The sequence below is a fragment of the Haliotis cracherodii genome, unplaced genomic scaffold (assembly GCF_022045235.1).
Source record: "Haliotis cracherodii isolate W230 unplaced genomic scaffold, xgHalCrac1.p SCAF_1, whole genome shotgun sequence".
NCBI classification, from domain to species: Eukaryota; Metazoa; Mollusca; class Gastropoda; order Lepetellida; family Haliotidae; genus Haliotis; species Haliotis cracherodii.
Genome location: NW_027266264.1, coordinates 31,413,716 through 31,431,294, shown reverse-complemented (window position 1 = coordinate 31,431,294; position 17,579 = coordinate 31,413,716). Strand labels below are relative to the sequence as shown.

At 40.9% G+C, this 17,579-nt stretch overlaps 1 protein-coding gene across 1 annotated transcript; it reads left to right on the top strand.

Moving 5' to 3' along the window:
- Positions 1–6,210: 6,210 nt before the first annotated feature.
- On the top strand, positions 6,211–9,675 carry LOC139475851 (bile salt-activated lipase-like). The gene is made up of 2 exons (XM_071259058.1): positions 6,211–7,814; positions 9,403–9,675. Exons 1-2 carry the CDS (start codon positions 6,271–6,273, stop codon positions 9,620–9,622), a joined length of 1,764 nt encoding a protein of 587 aa, XP_071115159.1. The 5' UTR covers positions 6,211–6,270; the 3' UTR covers positions 9,623–9,675.
- Positions 9,676–17,579: the final 7,904 nt, after the last annotated feature.

Here is a 17,579-nt window from a genome sequence, read left to right as displayed (position 1 = left end):
GGCTACTGATGATGATGGTGATATTTATTCTATCTCAGATGATGGGAGGGAACCTGGAAACAAGTGACCTCCCTTCACAGGAGTTTATGCAATTATGAAATACTTCCTACAATTTAACTTGAGCCAAAAGGAAACTTTACAATTTACTGTATAGAGGGAAGCACATGGTTTAAACCACGAGCACAATAAATATAACAAAAATGTGTAGACTCGCAAATATTTAGAATGTTATTACACGGAAGCCACAGTCTATATTTCTGTTGATAGATTTATATATTGATGAAAGTTCCTCCTATGTTCATTCAATACATAACTTTCAATATAAATCATCAACAAATGCTATCAATTCATATCATAGCGTTTTTCAATCTCATTAAAATCAGCTCTTAGTTCTCGCTACCGCTAAACAAAGATCTTTGTTTGGCGGTAGCGATTTTAATGACTGCAGAGTTTCCATGCTAGATTCCTTGTTTTTGGTTGTTACAAATGATAACTTTGATCATCCTTTTACGTTGACATAAACGTTCACATTGCAACATATACACACAGTGCAAATGTACATTTACATTTCCACCTGCCCCAGACATGATGCAAATTTGCTCCTGGTGTAAATATACATACATGAGTAAACGCGTTCACATGACTAGTATACGCACGTATGTATTTCTACACACGTATCCACATACACACACATACTCGTATGTATAGAGGCGCATGTGAACGGGGCATCGGACGACTGGGCCACCCTCACCATGGACCTAAAATGGGCTTGCTTTGGGGACGAGGGTTATAAAAAGTACAAAGAACAATCTCTTCTGTTTGTGGAGGTTACTTTGATTTATGGCCACCGATTGCGTTGGTTATCGGATAACCAATCCTAGGCTCGACATATTTTAACTCTGTATATAACTGTAGCTGCCACGGATCGCACCAGCATCAAGATGAAGAACTGGACGATCCACCATGAATACCCTTCTCATTCTCCTTTGTGTTGCTGTACTGAGTCACGCCGGTATGACGATACTTGTTTTATGAAACCGTCAGTGTAAGTGTCAAGTAATTGTTATCTTGCGTCAAATGTGGCTGAAAATCTAATTATTAATATAGCGTGGCTTGTTTTAGTACATAAGGCAGTCTTTGACCGGTTGGTCCAGATGCTTTGTCCTTCCATCTATGTTACCTACCTATAACCTGTCACAAAATATACACTTGTATCACACTGTTACCACGTGAAGCTAGGTCACCGTATCTCGACTTGATAAGACGCGTCCTATTGCTCGGAGGCTGATAAGACGGACTGTAGGTGCATTAAAAGTATGCACTTACCAGGTATGTCACTCCCACACTCGCTATATGGCTGAAATAACGCCGGTGCGACGTAGAATTTTAACTCACTCCCACACATCTGATTACACTTCAAATTTCGCAATTATTGTTGTCACTGTTTGAATAGAATGCGCAAGCACTTTCAAGGGACCCACGTAGAATATATGTACATGTAGTGTTACACTGGGCCACAGCTGACCACAGAAAAATAATTATCATTATCACAATCGCTGTCTACTTTGGAATAGATATGCATATATACGGCTCCAGTGTTTTTGAGTTGTATATACGCCTTCTCTTGTGTGTTTGGGGAGCACTATACACTATGTGCAAAACAGTGTGGTTCTTCCATGTTCAGGGTATGTGGACTCACTCCTATTTTTTGTTTATCTGCCACAGGTACAATTTGTAATTGAGCACACAAGATTGATCGTTTGTAAAGATACTGATCCAACGGGCCTGTTACTCATTGGCAGGTATTACAATAAAGGCCCCAATCAGTAGGCTTGTTGACTTGGTTGATACCGTGGCGTCGTGCTCGACAGCGTGGATCATTCATCATGAATACCAACCATTGGATGTTAACAGGCCGCCGTCGTAAGACAGGAGTATCGCTGGGTGCGGCGTTAGGTTACACACAAATGCTTAGTTTTCATGTAGTGCATGCTCACCCTTCTCCCGAGCGCCAGGTGTCATCACTGATTTTCAGTGAGCCTTTCAGTGAGCCATTATCTGATGAATAATAATAAATACCAAGTACAGTATTTGATAAATACAAAATCCTTTGGAATAGGCCCGTAGACAGCCTCAGACGCCCCAAGTACCAAGTTGTCAGACTGTCCATTGTTCTCGGTGCCTTAGGTTTGGTACCTCCCAATCTGTTAACTGTCAATGGGAGAGTACCCGGGTTTGCTACCAGAAATGCAACCCTTCTGACAAACTGGGTAATGCAGAAGGCTGCAGTGTTGGGGAGTCTTCACATTCTCCGATAGGTTCTGGGTGGGTTCGACAAGGCAGCGCTTTCTGGGAGAAGTTTCATTCGCTGTCTGGGCTGCGTGTTGAGGGGGGGGGGGGGCAAGGGCCCTGAGGTGATGATGAGACTAGCAGGCTTGACTCTGCTAGGATCACCCAAACCCTCTTTGCTGCATTTTTTAATTTTAATCTGTACATCAATAATAATAATAATAATAATAATAATAATAATTAATAATTTAGGTACCAAAAAAACAAAACCATCACTGCACAAGTGCCAATATATCCTGATTGAAATGAAATGAAATAATCTGAAATTTCCCATATATTTCATCAAATTGGCCGACCAGACTTTTTTATACCATGTAACACACACGTCTACACACCGAAAACAATCAACAAAGCTTCATTTATGGACCTGTAAATTAATTCCCTATTTGCATTCTGTGTCAAGTGTCAAATAACGTCTTTTCTTCTGTAATGCCTTGAACATAAAACCCATGCCTGCTCGACCCCTACTAAATACATAACGTGAACATTATTCCTTTATTGGCATTCAATTAAAAATGTTTCAAAAAATAGATTTATGGTTATTATCCAGAAGGATGCAGGTGATGCTTACATTGATGATCAGATGTGAGAGAATGCGTAAGTACACACAGTCGTATCTGAGGAGTATTTACAGAACAGTCACACTGGAGAAGTATTTGCACCACACACACACACACACACACACACACACACACACACACACACACACATACAACGATAATACCCACACCCTCCCCTCCATCCCCAAGACCCACCCCCTCATCCCCACCCTATTAATGACAGGCTGTCTGTCTGTCTGTCTATCTATCTATATTGTTACTAACCACCATCTTTCATTTATCAGATGTTTCGGACGCTGTGTGCTATGCCTGCAAAAAAGGTGCTCCAGTTTGTAACACAACATTTTCGCCATCGGGACCAGAGTTGCAAGCCTGCGGCACTTTTCGTAAGTTGTTAATGGCTTAGATGGAGGACAATGACAATTGCACACGAAAGTGAAGCTACTTTTCTGGTTTACTCTCATAACGTATGGTATACAATACTTACGGTCTCGTCGCATGTGGTATATAACGTGGCGTTACAAGCAACCACATGTTTTAGCCGTTTCCTCCATGATCTCATAGGCCATGCTGCTGTATGTGTTAAACAGACACAGTGAAAGTTTTATTAAGAAGAATGGTCCTCACCTTTTATTCTCTTCGGTTCGAGGGCAATATATTGGATCTGACGATTTAAACAGTTTGAACTTTTCGTTTCAGATTTGGATCTGTGCAGGAAATAAGGTGATTACAAACTCAGCTGTGGCTATGAAACCATTTTAAATAGCGGTTATGTCCAATGCACCGTGTCGTGCGACAGCCCCACAAGGTCAACCCCTTCCATGACAACACTGTTGCTGACATCTGCTGTTCTTACTCTGTTTATGAAGTCGGTGTAGTAACTGGCTGCCATTGGTTTGTGGTGAGATATACTCCAAAATAATTGGACAAGAAGTCATTGCAACCCGTACAGAGGCCAACTGCGTACAGAGGCCAACTGCTTTCTTCAAAGTAGAATATTCACTAATAGTATACTTTGCGTCCAACGTTTAGATGGTGGCTGTAGCAGTGTAGGCATCCACAGCATCAGGCTTCAGAAGCTGCACACAGACAGGGTGTTTGAATGATCTTAACTGATTCTGCATGTTCTCGTTTCCATGTCAAGAGGAGTAAAATACATTTATTTATTTCATTTCAGTTTCAGCTGATTTCTGAAATAATTCCAAATTGTTTTTTTATTTTTTAAATCTTATTAAACACCCACCGAGACGAAAACGATCAAGAGTGAGTGATCACCTATCAGCGCCAATCATCTGTTGGCTTCCCTTGTTGGTTTTTACCCTTTGTTATTTTCCGCCTTTTGTTATCTTATTGTTGTCCTTACATGTACTTATATATGCCCTCTGCCTCATGGCATTCATTGACATGGTGAAGGAGTATACTCCGAAACCTTGTGTTCCTCATAATAAAAAAGTTGACATCCATATGTTCTCTTCCTCAAGTTGAAATAGATTTAAATTTAATAAACGAATATTGTACTTGCCTGTGCACAAGCGGTTCCAAATGATAGGATATTGCACAGACAACACAAACTTGTTTGACTATTTTGAGTTGTTGTAGACTGGTGAATAGGAAGTGCTTTTCATGCTATGCACAAATTCAGATACACCACCTGTGTGAGGCATTATGGAGCTGAGAACTGAGATGCCATGGATTACCTGCCTTCAAACACGGAAACAATATAATTCTTGTGTGTATGCCCTTACCTCTGGAAAATGTAACACTAAAGTATTTTGAATTGTAGGAAATATATCTCAGAATGCAGAACTAATAACATTCAAACATATAATGAGTACACAGAGAATTGTAAAATACCATTTCCTGTACATTCCTGCTTGAACAAAGAGCCTATATGCACGCTGTAATTGGTGCAACTGAGTGTTCACATGTACAGTCTCAGCTGGCTAACGGCACATCTCCCATCAAGTCAGCTCTATTTTTCAAGCATGTTTTAAGCTCCGAAGAAAATCGTATTATAATTATATTTAACAAATCTACGTGTAATTTGCCAAATTCAAAAACTTATACACCCGTTCTACATCTCGTTCTAATGGGCATGGACCATTCAACTCGCCTGCGAAAGTCGAAGGTCGTATACGTTAAAGTGTATATATATAAACAAGTGATTTCATCAGGTGTATAAGTATTAAATATACAAAAAAGTCCAGATATTCGTGCTTGTCAACACTCCTTTATCCACATAAAATCTTTCACCGTTCAACGGCTCTTCAGGTGTAATGAAAACTTTAACTTACATTGTAGTCTTAGGCGACGAACAACAGTTACTGTATTTGTGGCGTCACAATGCCTATGCTGTAACAGTGACAATTAGGTTTTTGGAACCTAAACTTAATTCAAAAGTATAATTTTCAAAACTTCTCCATGTGTATTTGTGCACTAACACCACTATTGTCACTAGCTATGACGTCAACTCTTAGCTGCATAATACATATTCATGATAATCAATTAGTCTAAATCTGCAAGATGACAGACACAATCCTTCTTTGTACAATGCATTATCATTTCTTCTCATTCAGTCTACTGTACTTAACATTTGAAGGTATTGTAAAGCTTCAAGCATCGAACCCGGGTCTTCGGCGTGACGAGCGAACGCTTTAACCACTAGGCTACCCGACCGCCCCTGATGAGGTATTATGAATGAAATTAGAATATGAATAGTGTTTTGTTTTGTTTGTTTGTTTGTTTGTTGTTTTACGCCACACTCAGCAATATTCCAGCTGTATGACGGCGGTCTGTAAATAATCGTGTCTGGACCAGACAATCCAGTGATTGACATCATGAGCATCGATCCCCGCAATTGGGATACTATGAATGTAGATGTATAACTTGTCATCTAACATCACGCTTCTGCCGAAGCCCGGGGGTCATAAAACGAATTGGTCCCATAAAAGGGGCAATTAGTTTAGCCAATACTCCGCAGTCATTCCGCGGGGTGCATGCGTAGCTGCGCAGAAATTTTACAAACATTCTGCGCAGTCCCCGCGTAACCTCGCAAAAGTATTACGAAAGTCCTGCGGATATTTTGCAAATAAGGTGAAATACTTTTGCGTTGTAGTGTATGTAGGTCTGAATCTAGAAAGTTAAGATAAACAGGGAAAGCTTTAATCCCAACTCACTATCATTTGTGAACATGTGAAGTGTACAAAGTGTCTGGCACATTCTGCAGTGCAGGTAAGGTAGAGGTTATAAGGGTATCGTGGACAACAGCTATTTATACCAACACAGCGATTGCGTAACCCATGTTACTGACACATAAAGTAACCCGAACTTCCAGAGCGTGGTCGTTCTTTGAAGCAAGACAATGGCAGTCACCGTGGTGTTCGGCTTATTGTTCACCTTACAACTCCTCAACGCCGAACCAATCGTCGACGCCCCGTGGGGCGTAATTGAGGGGACCACGAACGTCACAGAAGACTGGACACCTTACCATGCATTCCTAGGAATCCCCTACGCAGTCCCGCCGATAGGGGCCAAGAGGTTCAAACGACCACTGCCACATCCAGGATTTAAACACACCTTTAAAGCCTACTCATATGGTCCAGCGTGCCTTCAGACTCACAAGCTGAATGGCGTTGGTGGTGTTACTGGAGACGAGGATTGCTTAACATTGAATGTTTTCACTCCAGCGGCGTCACTTACGGAAATCAAGAACAATCCTGTAATAGTTTGGATACATGGAGGGGGATTCGTTGCTGGGGATGCTTTCACCTATGACCCTTCATCGATCGTTGGCACTGGACAGGTAATAGTGGTGACCATCCAATATCGCCTGGGACCGCTCGGGTTCCTCAGTACAAACGACGACGTGTCAAGGGGAAACTATGGCCTCTGGGACCAACATCTTGCACTGGAATGGGTCAAGAAAAACATTGCATCTTTTGGCGGGGATATCAACAATATTACCCTGATGGGAGAATCAGCAGGGTCCGCTAGCGTGGCATTCCAGGCGTTGTACTCAGGGTCCAAGGGTTTGTTCCACAGGACAATCATGCAGAGTGGGTCTGCCTCGTCCGCATGGGCTTATACACGGAACTCCCTGATATATGCAAAAGGGTTGGCCCATAAGGTAAAATGTTCCTCCCAGAACGGTACCGCATCAATGATCACCTGTCTGAGGACTATCCCTGCCAGGAAGTTGACTGCAGCATCGTGGCCAATGGGAAATGAACCTGTTACAGCTTCAGCCGAATTTTATTTTGTACCTACTATTGACGGGACATTTGTCAAAAACGATCCACGGGTTCTAATAGATTCTCCAAGTTACCTGAAACAGGTAGGACTTCAAAATCTTGACTGCATGGTGTCGGTTGTAACCAATGAAGGGGGAATCTTTAATGACCTTGCAACAGCAGCTGATAAACAGTTCCACTCGTCATTATCCTCGTCGGTTCAGAACAGGGGGTTCTACATTAACACCTTCATCCCAGAGATTCTGGAGCTTTATTTCGGTGCATCCTCTCCTGACATGACACAGGCCGTATCTAAGGTGTATCTCCCGTCAAACAGCCATACCGTTGATCTCCAGGCAGTAATGAACACTCTTGGTGATGCTGGGATGGTCGTCCCCATGACGCTTTTTGCTAGGGCTCACGCAAAGCTGACCAACAACTTGAAGACGGGGAAGAAGACATACATGTATGTGTTTGACCACATCCCATCTTTTATTCCTGGTCATGGGAAGGAGGTGGACCATGGCGATGACATCTATTACACTTTCGGTCTCAGCAAAGCCATGTTGGATGCCAATGCAAAAGCGTACGGAATCAGTATATCTGTGCCAGACCAATCAGAAAAGGAGCTCTCACATAAAATGATGGGACTGCTAACAGATTTCGCAAGATATGGGTAGGTTTGTCCAATATTCTTTATAAGAATGGTTTTTGGGAATGCGTTGAGGGAATTGAGTTCGAATGTGTCACTGGGGTGGGAAGTGAGTGAGAAATATCTTGTTGTTTAACACCACACGCAGCAACATTCCAGCCTGTTCATACACTAGTCTGGACCAGAACTGACTAATCACCAGGGGTCCTCTATAAAAGAAGCCTTTGCCCGGGTTAATTGGTAATCACAGCGACTTTGAAATCATGTGAGCCCAATTTTGCATTTTCTGCTGTCGTAAATCTTCTGCTGACCAATTTCGAAGTTAAATGTCAGCCTTATTCCACAAGAAACTCCATTCCCCTCGTGGTAGTACTTACAACGTCTAAACTTTAAATTGAAAGGGGACACCTTATTTCACAAGGCGATCTTAGTGCTGAGATGATCATAATGCCCACACTTTAACACAGGCCTGTGGCAGTCGTAGTGCTTTGTGGAGCGTGAGATATTTTGTGTGGTTGTTGTTCAACGCCACAGTAAACAATATCCCAGCTATGTGACGGCGTCCTGTAATCTGTAACAATCGAGTCTGGGCCAGACAATCCTGTGCTCGATACTGTCAGCAACCAGTATCTCTTATTGTGCTAGTCCTGAATTATGTCGGAAGGGCATCAACAATTTGATCCTTGGAATGGTTAAGATATTGGAACGTGGGCCGTTCGTTTGTAGCATTCCCTTATTTATCATTGTACAAAATTTCTCATTTCACCCAATCAATAAAGTGTCACATGTAACGTGATTAAATATTTGTACATCTTTATCTATTTTTCCCACGGTAATAAATACAATCAACCAAGTCACTTAGCCTGACCACCCTATACAATAAGTCGCACGTTTGTTGGCAGTGAATTGTCCTTGACTACTGACTAAACAAGTCTGCCTGCTTTGCAATAAATGGGTGAATTGTAAAGATGGTTGGTTGGTTGGTTTGTTGTTTAACGCCGCATTCAGCAATATTCCAGTTATATGACGGCGGTCTGTAAATAATCGGGTCTGGACCAGACAATCCAGGGATTGACATCATAAGCATCGATCAACGCAATTGGGATACGATGACATGCGTCAACCAAGTCAGAGAGCCTGACCACCCGATGCCGTTAGTCGCCTCTTAAGACAAACAGAGTCGCCTTTTACGGCAAGCATGGGTTGCTGAAGACCTATTCTGTAAAGATAGTAGACATCCTACATTTAAAGAATAGTCTAAACCATCCAGAACACGCAATGTATTATTATTGCTTTGTTTTTATTTCAAGCATATGTGGTCCATAGTCAAGTTATCACAAACAATAACATTAAAAAGAAATATATATCTATATCTATCTATCTATCTATCTATCTATCTATCTATATATATTTATATATTTTATTTCACTTTTTAATAATGAAGATCAAGGTCTTCTGCAAAACAAGAAACAGAAGTGGCATTATACGAGGTTATGTAGCTCACCTTCATGTTGTGAAATATTTACATAAATTCAGATCAGATCTTCCATGAATCTCATTACTTTAGGTGACCCGAAAATTGTTGAGGTCTAAAAATGTATCTACATTTCAGTGACCCAAACAACGCCGTACGGTTTGGCCTGAAGCAGACTTGGCCTGCGTTCACAGAGCCAGGGGAACAGTATCTACTGGTGAACACCACCATGTCCGTGAAGTCCCACCCCTTCAAGGACAGGGTCAGCTTGTGGGCACTACAGCTTCCGCGTCTTCTACATGCCTTGCAGAACCAGCATCACACCACGAAGAACCCCAAACTTAGCATTATCGGGTAGCTACGCAACGACTGCAAGAATCTGAGTTTGGGAATAAAAAATAATTGGGATTTGTTTTGTGTTCAAATGTGTAAGTGAGTGAGTGAGTAAGTGGATGAGAGCTAGTCAGCAATATTCCAGCGGCCTTAAAATGGGTGACACGGCTGAAAGATTTAGTCTGGGGTTAAAGTGTTTGCTCGTCACACAGAACTCCATCATTGGGTCCTCCGCTGTGATAATGCTGGAATATTGCTTAAATCCCAACTCACTCAATCATCGTCAGCTGCGAAAGAATACATTGATGCGGTCATGCATGCCTCGTTGAAAGCGTGAGTGCGGGAACAACATAATGAACAAACGCATCCTTTATTTTGATTGGGCGGTCAAAGTTCTCTCAGGGTTGACCTAAAACCTTGAAGCAGACAGGTATCATATCGGAGTAACAGATCTGATTTTAATGCTCTCAAAATTGCCACCTCCTACACCAAGCGACCCATCTGGTCTTCGTGAGAGTTTCCCATCCCGTTGTCTGGTTTGTCGGAAGAGCAATCGGAGGTCCAATTTGAGAGTTTTGCCGCGTCCAGGGCAGAAACACATGCCCTTGTGTCGTTGCTCAGTTATTTCTAGATAAATTAACATCACGAGTGTCAGAAATGCACTATTCTATTGTATCTTTACACAAGACCAGACACTCCTACATCACGGCTCGTCTTGTATCGCTGTTTCTAAAATGAAATTGCAAATGAGGCACAAACACGTCATATCCGCCTTGTCTTGGGCGATTATTCTATCGATTCTAACACATGACACCACCCAATTCTTAATTGCTATGAAATAATATTGTCTGAAAGCCGTCGACTCGCCACTTTGAAGCAAATTGTGCAAATGGCCGACAACAGAGACCCGCACAGAATGGGTGTGATCGGAAAGCAGCTTTCTGATTGGTCGATATTTCTAATCGGGGTGGGATTGGGGTATATATATTTGATTTCCCTGACCTAAGAATACACTCAATCAGCTTTATTCATTCAGTATTGTAGGCCACGATATAATGTCAATACAGGGAGTCGGAGATTCAGGGTGCCAGTTTGTTTTTTGGACACATTGCTTTTTATATGTACATCGATGGGTCGTAAGTGGACGACATTAATACATTAAACTTGTGTCTAGTAGCACAGGTATAATATGTTGGCGCTCTAATTTTGGCTCTAAGATCATCATATGTTTTATACACACAAACATAATGATATTCGTTTTCTATGTAGTTCTCTTAACAAATAATAAAAATTCAATTTTCTCTCTTTTCTCTGGTAAACCGTCCTGATTCAATTCTTAGGCGATGGGAACAGCATCTACAGTGTGTCATTGCGTTTCTAAGTTTTAAACATGTTAGGGCTAAGATATAGAATTCGGTATTGAAGCTAAATTTAAACAATGAGTAATCTTATGGTTTTGTGCTATCCTGACTGTGTGGTAGTTACAATCTTTGAAAGAATTTTGATAAGACGCGTGACAGTCGACTGTTGAGCCCATAGATAGCCAAAACCTGAACATAATAATACCAACTTCTATCTTTAGAGGTCCAGATTAGTTTACCGTTGTGCGCGGCATAAGGTAACAAAATATAGGATTTTCTGAAAAACCTTGAGTCAGCCATATATAAAATTTTACACCAATATTGTGAAACGCGTTTAAAGGCATAACTAAGTAGTGGGTATCTTCCACATTCACCTCTAACAACATGATTTGAAGTTGTAGACTTTTCACTCAGGAAGCGCTTACAGGCCAAGTACAGTTTTGATTTGTTCACACAATTCACAATTTACACCCAATATTTCTGTTCCATAAAGGAAAATTGGACTTTTCTTTGTGTCAAATAGTTTGAAAAATATATGAAATAGTAATGCTTGAAGTGTTGAGAAACATTTAAAAACACCATATAGAATCTTCTTAGCTTGCAAGGTAGTGAGACCGCCTCATTTGTTTCATTTTTAGATCTATGCATAAAGATTCAAAGTGACAATACACTCTCTACTAGACTGTATAACAAGAGGGATGACATCAACTTTCCTTTCATGTCGAGCAATATTCTAGCAGCTGCGGCCTTTTGAGATACAACCGAGCATTCTCTTTCTACGTAGGTTTCAAAGAGCGTCATACGACTCTTTTGATCAAGGTTTACACCATCCAAGGCCTCATTAAAGCTTTCAGTAAGTTTTATGGTAGACATGTGGAGGCCATTTCCAAACTTGAGGCATCAGTGACAAAATTGATGTCCGATGCAATTACCTATTTTGACTTGTACCATATGTTCCCGTGTTTTGTTTCAGGTGAACTATTGACTTTCCTTTGTATTTGTTTGTGACGGGTGCTCACCTTGTCGCGAACACCTAGTAGATAGTTTCTTAAACACATGCTCATGATATAGTCGGAATCGTACATTCGACCCTGCTTTATGCAGAGATTTCTATTGGATATAGAAAGGGTTTTGTCGCTTTATTTACATGTTTGGACCATGATAGAGACTTAGAGACGTTCAGTCTAGACCCGCGAATATCTGGGATCGAATAGGTCTTGCCGTAAAAGGCGACTATGCTTGTCGCAAGAGGCGACTAACGGGATCGGCTGGTCAGGCTCGCTGACTTGGTTGATTCATGTCATCATATCCCAATTGCGTGGATCGATGTTCATGATGTCAATCACTGGAATGTCTGATCCAGACTCGATTATTTACAGAGCGTCGTCATATAGCTGGACTATTGCTGTGTGCGGCGTTAAACAACAAACCAACCAACCAAACTTGGAAAGTTCATCAAAGTGCATCTACTATCAACAGTATAAATCACTACTCAAAACTGAATCCTATCTCACAAGCTTCCTTTTCATAAAGGCAGTTACTCCCGTGGACAGGCCGTTGGATTGCCGCGAAAGGCCAGTAGAAACTATTTGTGTAGGCAATTGTTGTTTTGCCTCGCCAAGGCTCGCTTTATACAATGTTTATTCCTAATACGGGATATTTACAAACCCCAAACACACTCGCGTGATAACCACTCTATATATTCCAAAGTAGACCGCGATCGTGATAATGATTTTTTTCTGTGGTCAGCTCTGGGAGTTCCGAAGCCCAGTGTAATACTACATGTACATATACTCCACCATGCGCATTCTATTTCACTACAAATCGGCATCAGTCCGGACTAGTACAAGCAGCCACACACACACAGGCATGAACGTCGCTATATAAGTGCAATAATCTTGGACGCGACGTTAAACCCAATTTCACCTCACCTCAAATGAGAGGTGAATTTATAATGATTTTGTCACCAAATTTGTGTATCGTTTGGGGCGATGACGGTCATATTTTAAGTCAAAGTACATTGAGATCACACCGAGAATAGCTTCAACGGGTTTCAACAATATTGTTCAAAGCGGCGCTAAACTGAGCCTACTCACTCATCTGTGTGGACGAAAAGTAATTGAAATACCAAGCAAGCTTTGAGCGCAAACATTGATATCCCGACAGACAATATAGTGAATCTTAACGTTTTTTTCAGTGCAGGCAACTAGTATGGCATTGGTCTTTGTGATAGTTTACATCTTGTGCTATGACTTGATTTCAGAGCCAGGTTCCTGTGCGGCCTGCAAGTATAGTACATTGGGACTCATTGACACCACAGGACCAGAACTTGATATATGTAACACATATATCAGACACCATATTTGTATTAAGAGACATGAGCGAATTATCTTACTTTATTCCGCTTTTATCATTCAGCGATATCATACTTCCGGGAACGTCAATCACTGGATTGTCTGGTCCAGACTCGATTATATACTGACCGCCATCATATAGCTGGAATATTGGTGAGTGCGGCGTTAAACAACAACAAACAAAACATTGCACCCATATTGGAAGTGGAACCCTGGAACCCAACGCTTTAACCTCTATGCTATTCCCCAGAATTAACGTTGTTTTCTTTATATTCTAGATCTGGTCGCAAAGGTAATCATCAAACAAGATTGATACAATATGTAGATAATGGAAAGGTGCCAGATACGGGTTTCAAGCTTTTGTTGTCATAGTTATTTTAAACTGTACCACCTCTCAATTATCAGATTTTATGACTTTTTTTAAAAAGTTTAACGCATTTTTCATTAAATCCCGTTGTTACGGCTTGCTTAAGGTTATTCCTTTCAGAACTGTGACAAGTTTTTGTTCTGCCTTAATACAACACAAATCTTGCATTCGTTTAAGAATTGATTTTGATTTAAGAAATTGGTTTGGTCAGATCTAACTGATGGGGTGAACATTTGTTTCCCGAAGTTAATTCAACCGCTTTTTTCCTTTTCACGAAATCCAGAAACGTATGTTTGCTGTATACTTCTACTGTTTGGTTTTACGTTACTGCCGTACGCACACGGGTGCAGATTGTATATAGATATAACAGGGAGTCAGGCATAAATTATTTTACAGTTACATAAATACACTCGTTGTTATGATGTGTTCGTTTCTGTGGTTGTCTGTTTTACGCCACAGTAAGGTACATGTGTATTTCGGCTATATCGTTACCTGTAAATAAGTGAGCCATTCACAGACAAACCAGCGATAGATGATATGAGCAATGTCCTACGCCCTCGGGGTAGGACGACATGATGTCACAAAGTCTGACCATCCGAATCACTTGGTCGCCTCTTACAACAAGGTTACTGGATATCTTACCGCAAATCTCCTTCGGGTTTTGTTTAGATCAACAAAATTAACGAAACTTTTATAAATCCTTCTCAAACAACGGCACTAACGATATCATTGGAAATAGTTCTTTAAAATGTTTGTTACGTGTGGTTCTACATAGTGGCTACAGTTTTAACCATAAAGCAAGACCGCCTCCGTGGTCTAATGGTAGAGCGTCCGCCCGGGGAGCGGAAGGTCCGGAGTTCGATCCCATGCCGTGTCATACCAAAAGACGTTAAAAGATGGTACTTGTTGTTACCCTGCCAGGCGCTCGGCATTAAGGGGCTAAAACAATGACTGGTCGGTCCGTAGTCAGTATACTGTGTCTGAGAGGGGGATTCATGTTAAACTGCGGCATGGTATCTCAGTGAGCTAGAACTATAAATCGGCATCAATCCGGACTAGTACAAGCAGGCACACACACACATACACGTGCATGCACACGTTATATACGTGCAATAATCTTGGACGCGAGGTTAAACCCAGTTCACCTCACCTAACCATAAAGCACGAACTCTGAAACAGCTAGTACCTAAAAAAGGAACGATAGTAGCCTTTATTTCCGAGAATGTACTGTTCAACAAAATTTCAACAAAATATAATACGGCGACTATCAAGTTATTGCCAAATTGGTTCCATTGGTTATTGCTGCAATTGTCAAAAACAAAGAGGATGTGTAAGTTGAAGGTCGAGGTCAGCTACATGCAGACAGAAGTCAAGATCAATACAATTGACCCCCAGTCTCGGTCTAACATCTGTTCTTCTCGCTTTAGGAATCTCAATTATCCAGTAAATTATATCCTGCTGTTTAGTTATTGTTTTCTGGAACTAACCTTCTGAAACTAGCAGTGTGACAATTTTTTCGTGTCACTTGTTCAAATGAACAAGCATATTTGTATTCATGTTATGTTAGAGAATCCATGGGCGATTTCCAAGAGCGCGCGAATGGTGCTAACAGTCTAAGGACCATTCATGTAATCAAGGTGAACTGGGATTCGAACCCTAGATCATAGCATCATGACACGGCCAAGGGACGCAACTCTGCACATGGAATTGCGATTGGGCTAACCATGCCCCATGAAGCAACTAATGTATTAGTCTTTGAAGCATGTATCAAATCAGGAGATAAACCAAGTTTGTTTTCAATTTAGCGGGGTGTTTTGAGTTCGAAATTTACAGGTATCGAATCTAAGTTCGAAACTTAAAAAATTATAAAGTTTAACACACTAGGTGTGTCTCCATTCTACCGTGACACAATCAGAAAACAAATTCGAGCTCGTTGGTTATGTCGGAAATGGTTAGTGATATGGCATCGGTTGAGCCTAATTTGTTTAGTAGTTTGAAAGAGGGGATTCAGGGATCAGTGAAGATATTAATCTGCATATGTGTTTGCTTTACACACCCCAAGTCGTAATTTACACCATAATACTTAAACCACTTCAATGAGCCACAATAAAATCACGTAGGCGGATATCATGTGAGCATTACCGACTTTTGACGTCATAAAGTTCTAAAGATGGAGCGTCTATTGAGTAAGCACTGTACGCGGTAGATATGACCCCATTGAATTGAGAGATAGACGATAATTTTGACTGAATCAGTCGTACAGCCCATAACTGTCGTTTGGAATCCCCTGTGTTGACCTTTTTGAGGTTGTTTGATTAGAAGACACATTCCGACTGTCACTTTCCTGGTCTGGCAAGCGACGCTTCGATTGGTTGGATGAAAGGTCGTCTTGACGTGACCCGTAATGAGATTTCCACAGATCTTTCATCAGCGATAGCAAGAACTTAGATCTGGTTTATATGTGAATGATCTGGTGACGACTCAAAGATGTTTGAATGACTTTCGTTTATTCAGTTCACTGTCATGTGCGTGCGCACACACCAGCACTCGGATCAAGACTAACGCCCAACACGGGAACATATGGTACAAGTCAAAATAGGGAATTGCATCGGACATTATTTTTGTCACTGGGGCGTCAAACTTGGAAATGCCCTTCATGTGTCTACCATAAATTAAAGAAAATCTAGACCGTAGAACAATGTATATAAATTGCAAGACAAAAAGATATTCACTTGAAAATAGGATTGGACCGAAGACATTATCAAAATGTTACTAGGCTGAAAACAGTCACCGAGACTTAAGGTCCAAAACGTAGCTAAGGTACCCGTATCAGATATATCACCATCGAATAACCATTCCGCGCTTGTTTCCTTTCTAGCCTCTATTAAACATGGGTGCACGTGTATATCTGGTTTCTCGGCAGCTTAGTTCAACATGCCCCGGACAGCTCAGGTGACAAATACATTATTTACAACCAATTAAACAAAAAACGTATTTTGACCTGTTTCGACTAAGTAGAGACCTCACTTTTTACTAGTATCCTGAGTGTAGAAGGAATGATAGTGCAACCCCTGTGATTTCGCAACACAATGCTAGTATCAACAGGGCAATATTTTATTGCATGAGTACTTTCAAATGTCTGTACTCTTGTAGCCATTGTAATCTGTATGTATGTCTGTCCTTCTGCAAGAATTGTTTCCTCTTTAAATGCTGTTCAAAAAGATGCACACAACTGATTAACGATTTACCATTACCACCTTACTCTAATTATTCATTTTTAATTAAAACCACGCGACATGTACTCGTTTTTCACTTGGAAATAGTTTTTTTTAAACATCATAATTATACGTTATGCATATTTATTTTCCTTTTGTGGCATTGTCAGGTTGTCGCCCTGTTCGTTGACAGGCGTGCATATGGTTAAAACTGAGGAAACGCAGAAATGGTTCCTTTTTCAAATCCCTTGCAACTGGTCGTTACGCGTGCCGAAAATCGTGTATTGGTTCATGTCTATTGAATATCCACATCCTTGAACCAAATAAAGGCGGCTTTAAGAATAACGCACGCTCTGATATATAAACATTTGTCATACTATATCGACAGAGAATATTACAACATAAAAGTCTTTCTACGTCACATTTCTTTAGTAAGTGATATATTTCAAAATGACTTGTGTAACAAGTGTCTTATATAAAAAACCGCATTGCCTTGTGTTGGGGCTGTTTAATGATGTGACTGATACCTCATATCGGATGTTTGCACACGTGTTGAAGCTGCGCAGTTGGTCTTTTTGTTTTATTGTAATTGTTTTATTCACAAAAAGTGTTAGGCCGTAGGCCTATTACACAGAACTATTTACAGAGAGAGAGGGAGAGAAAAGAATTACCACAATTTTACATA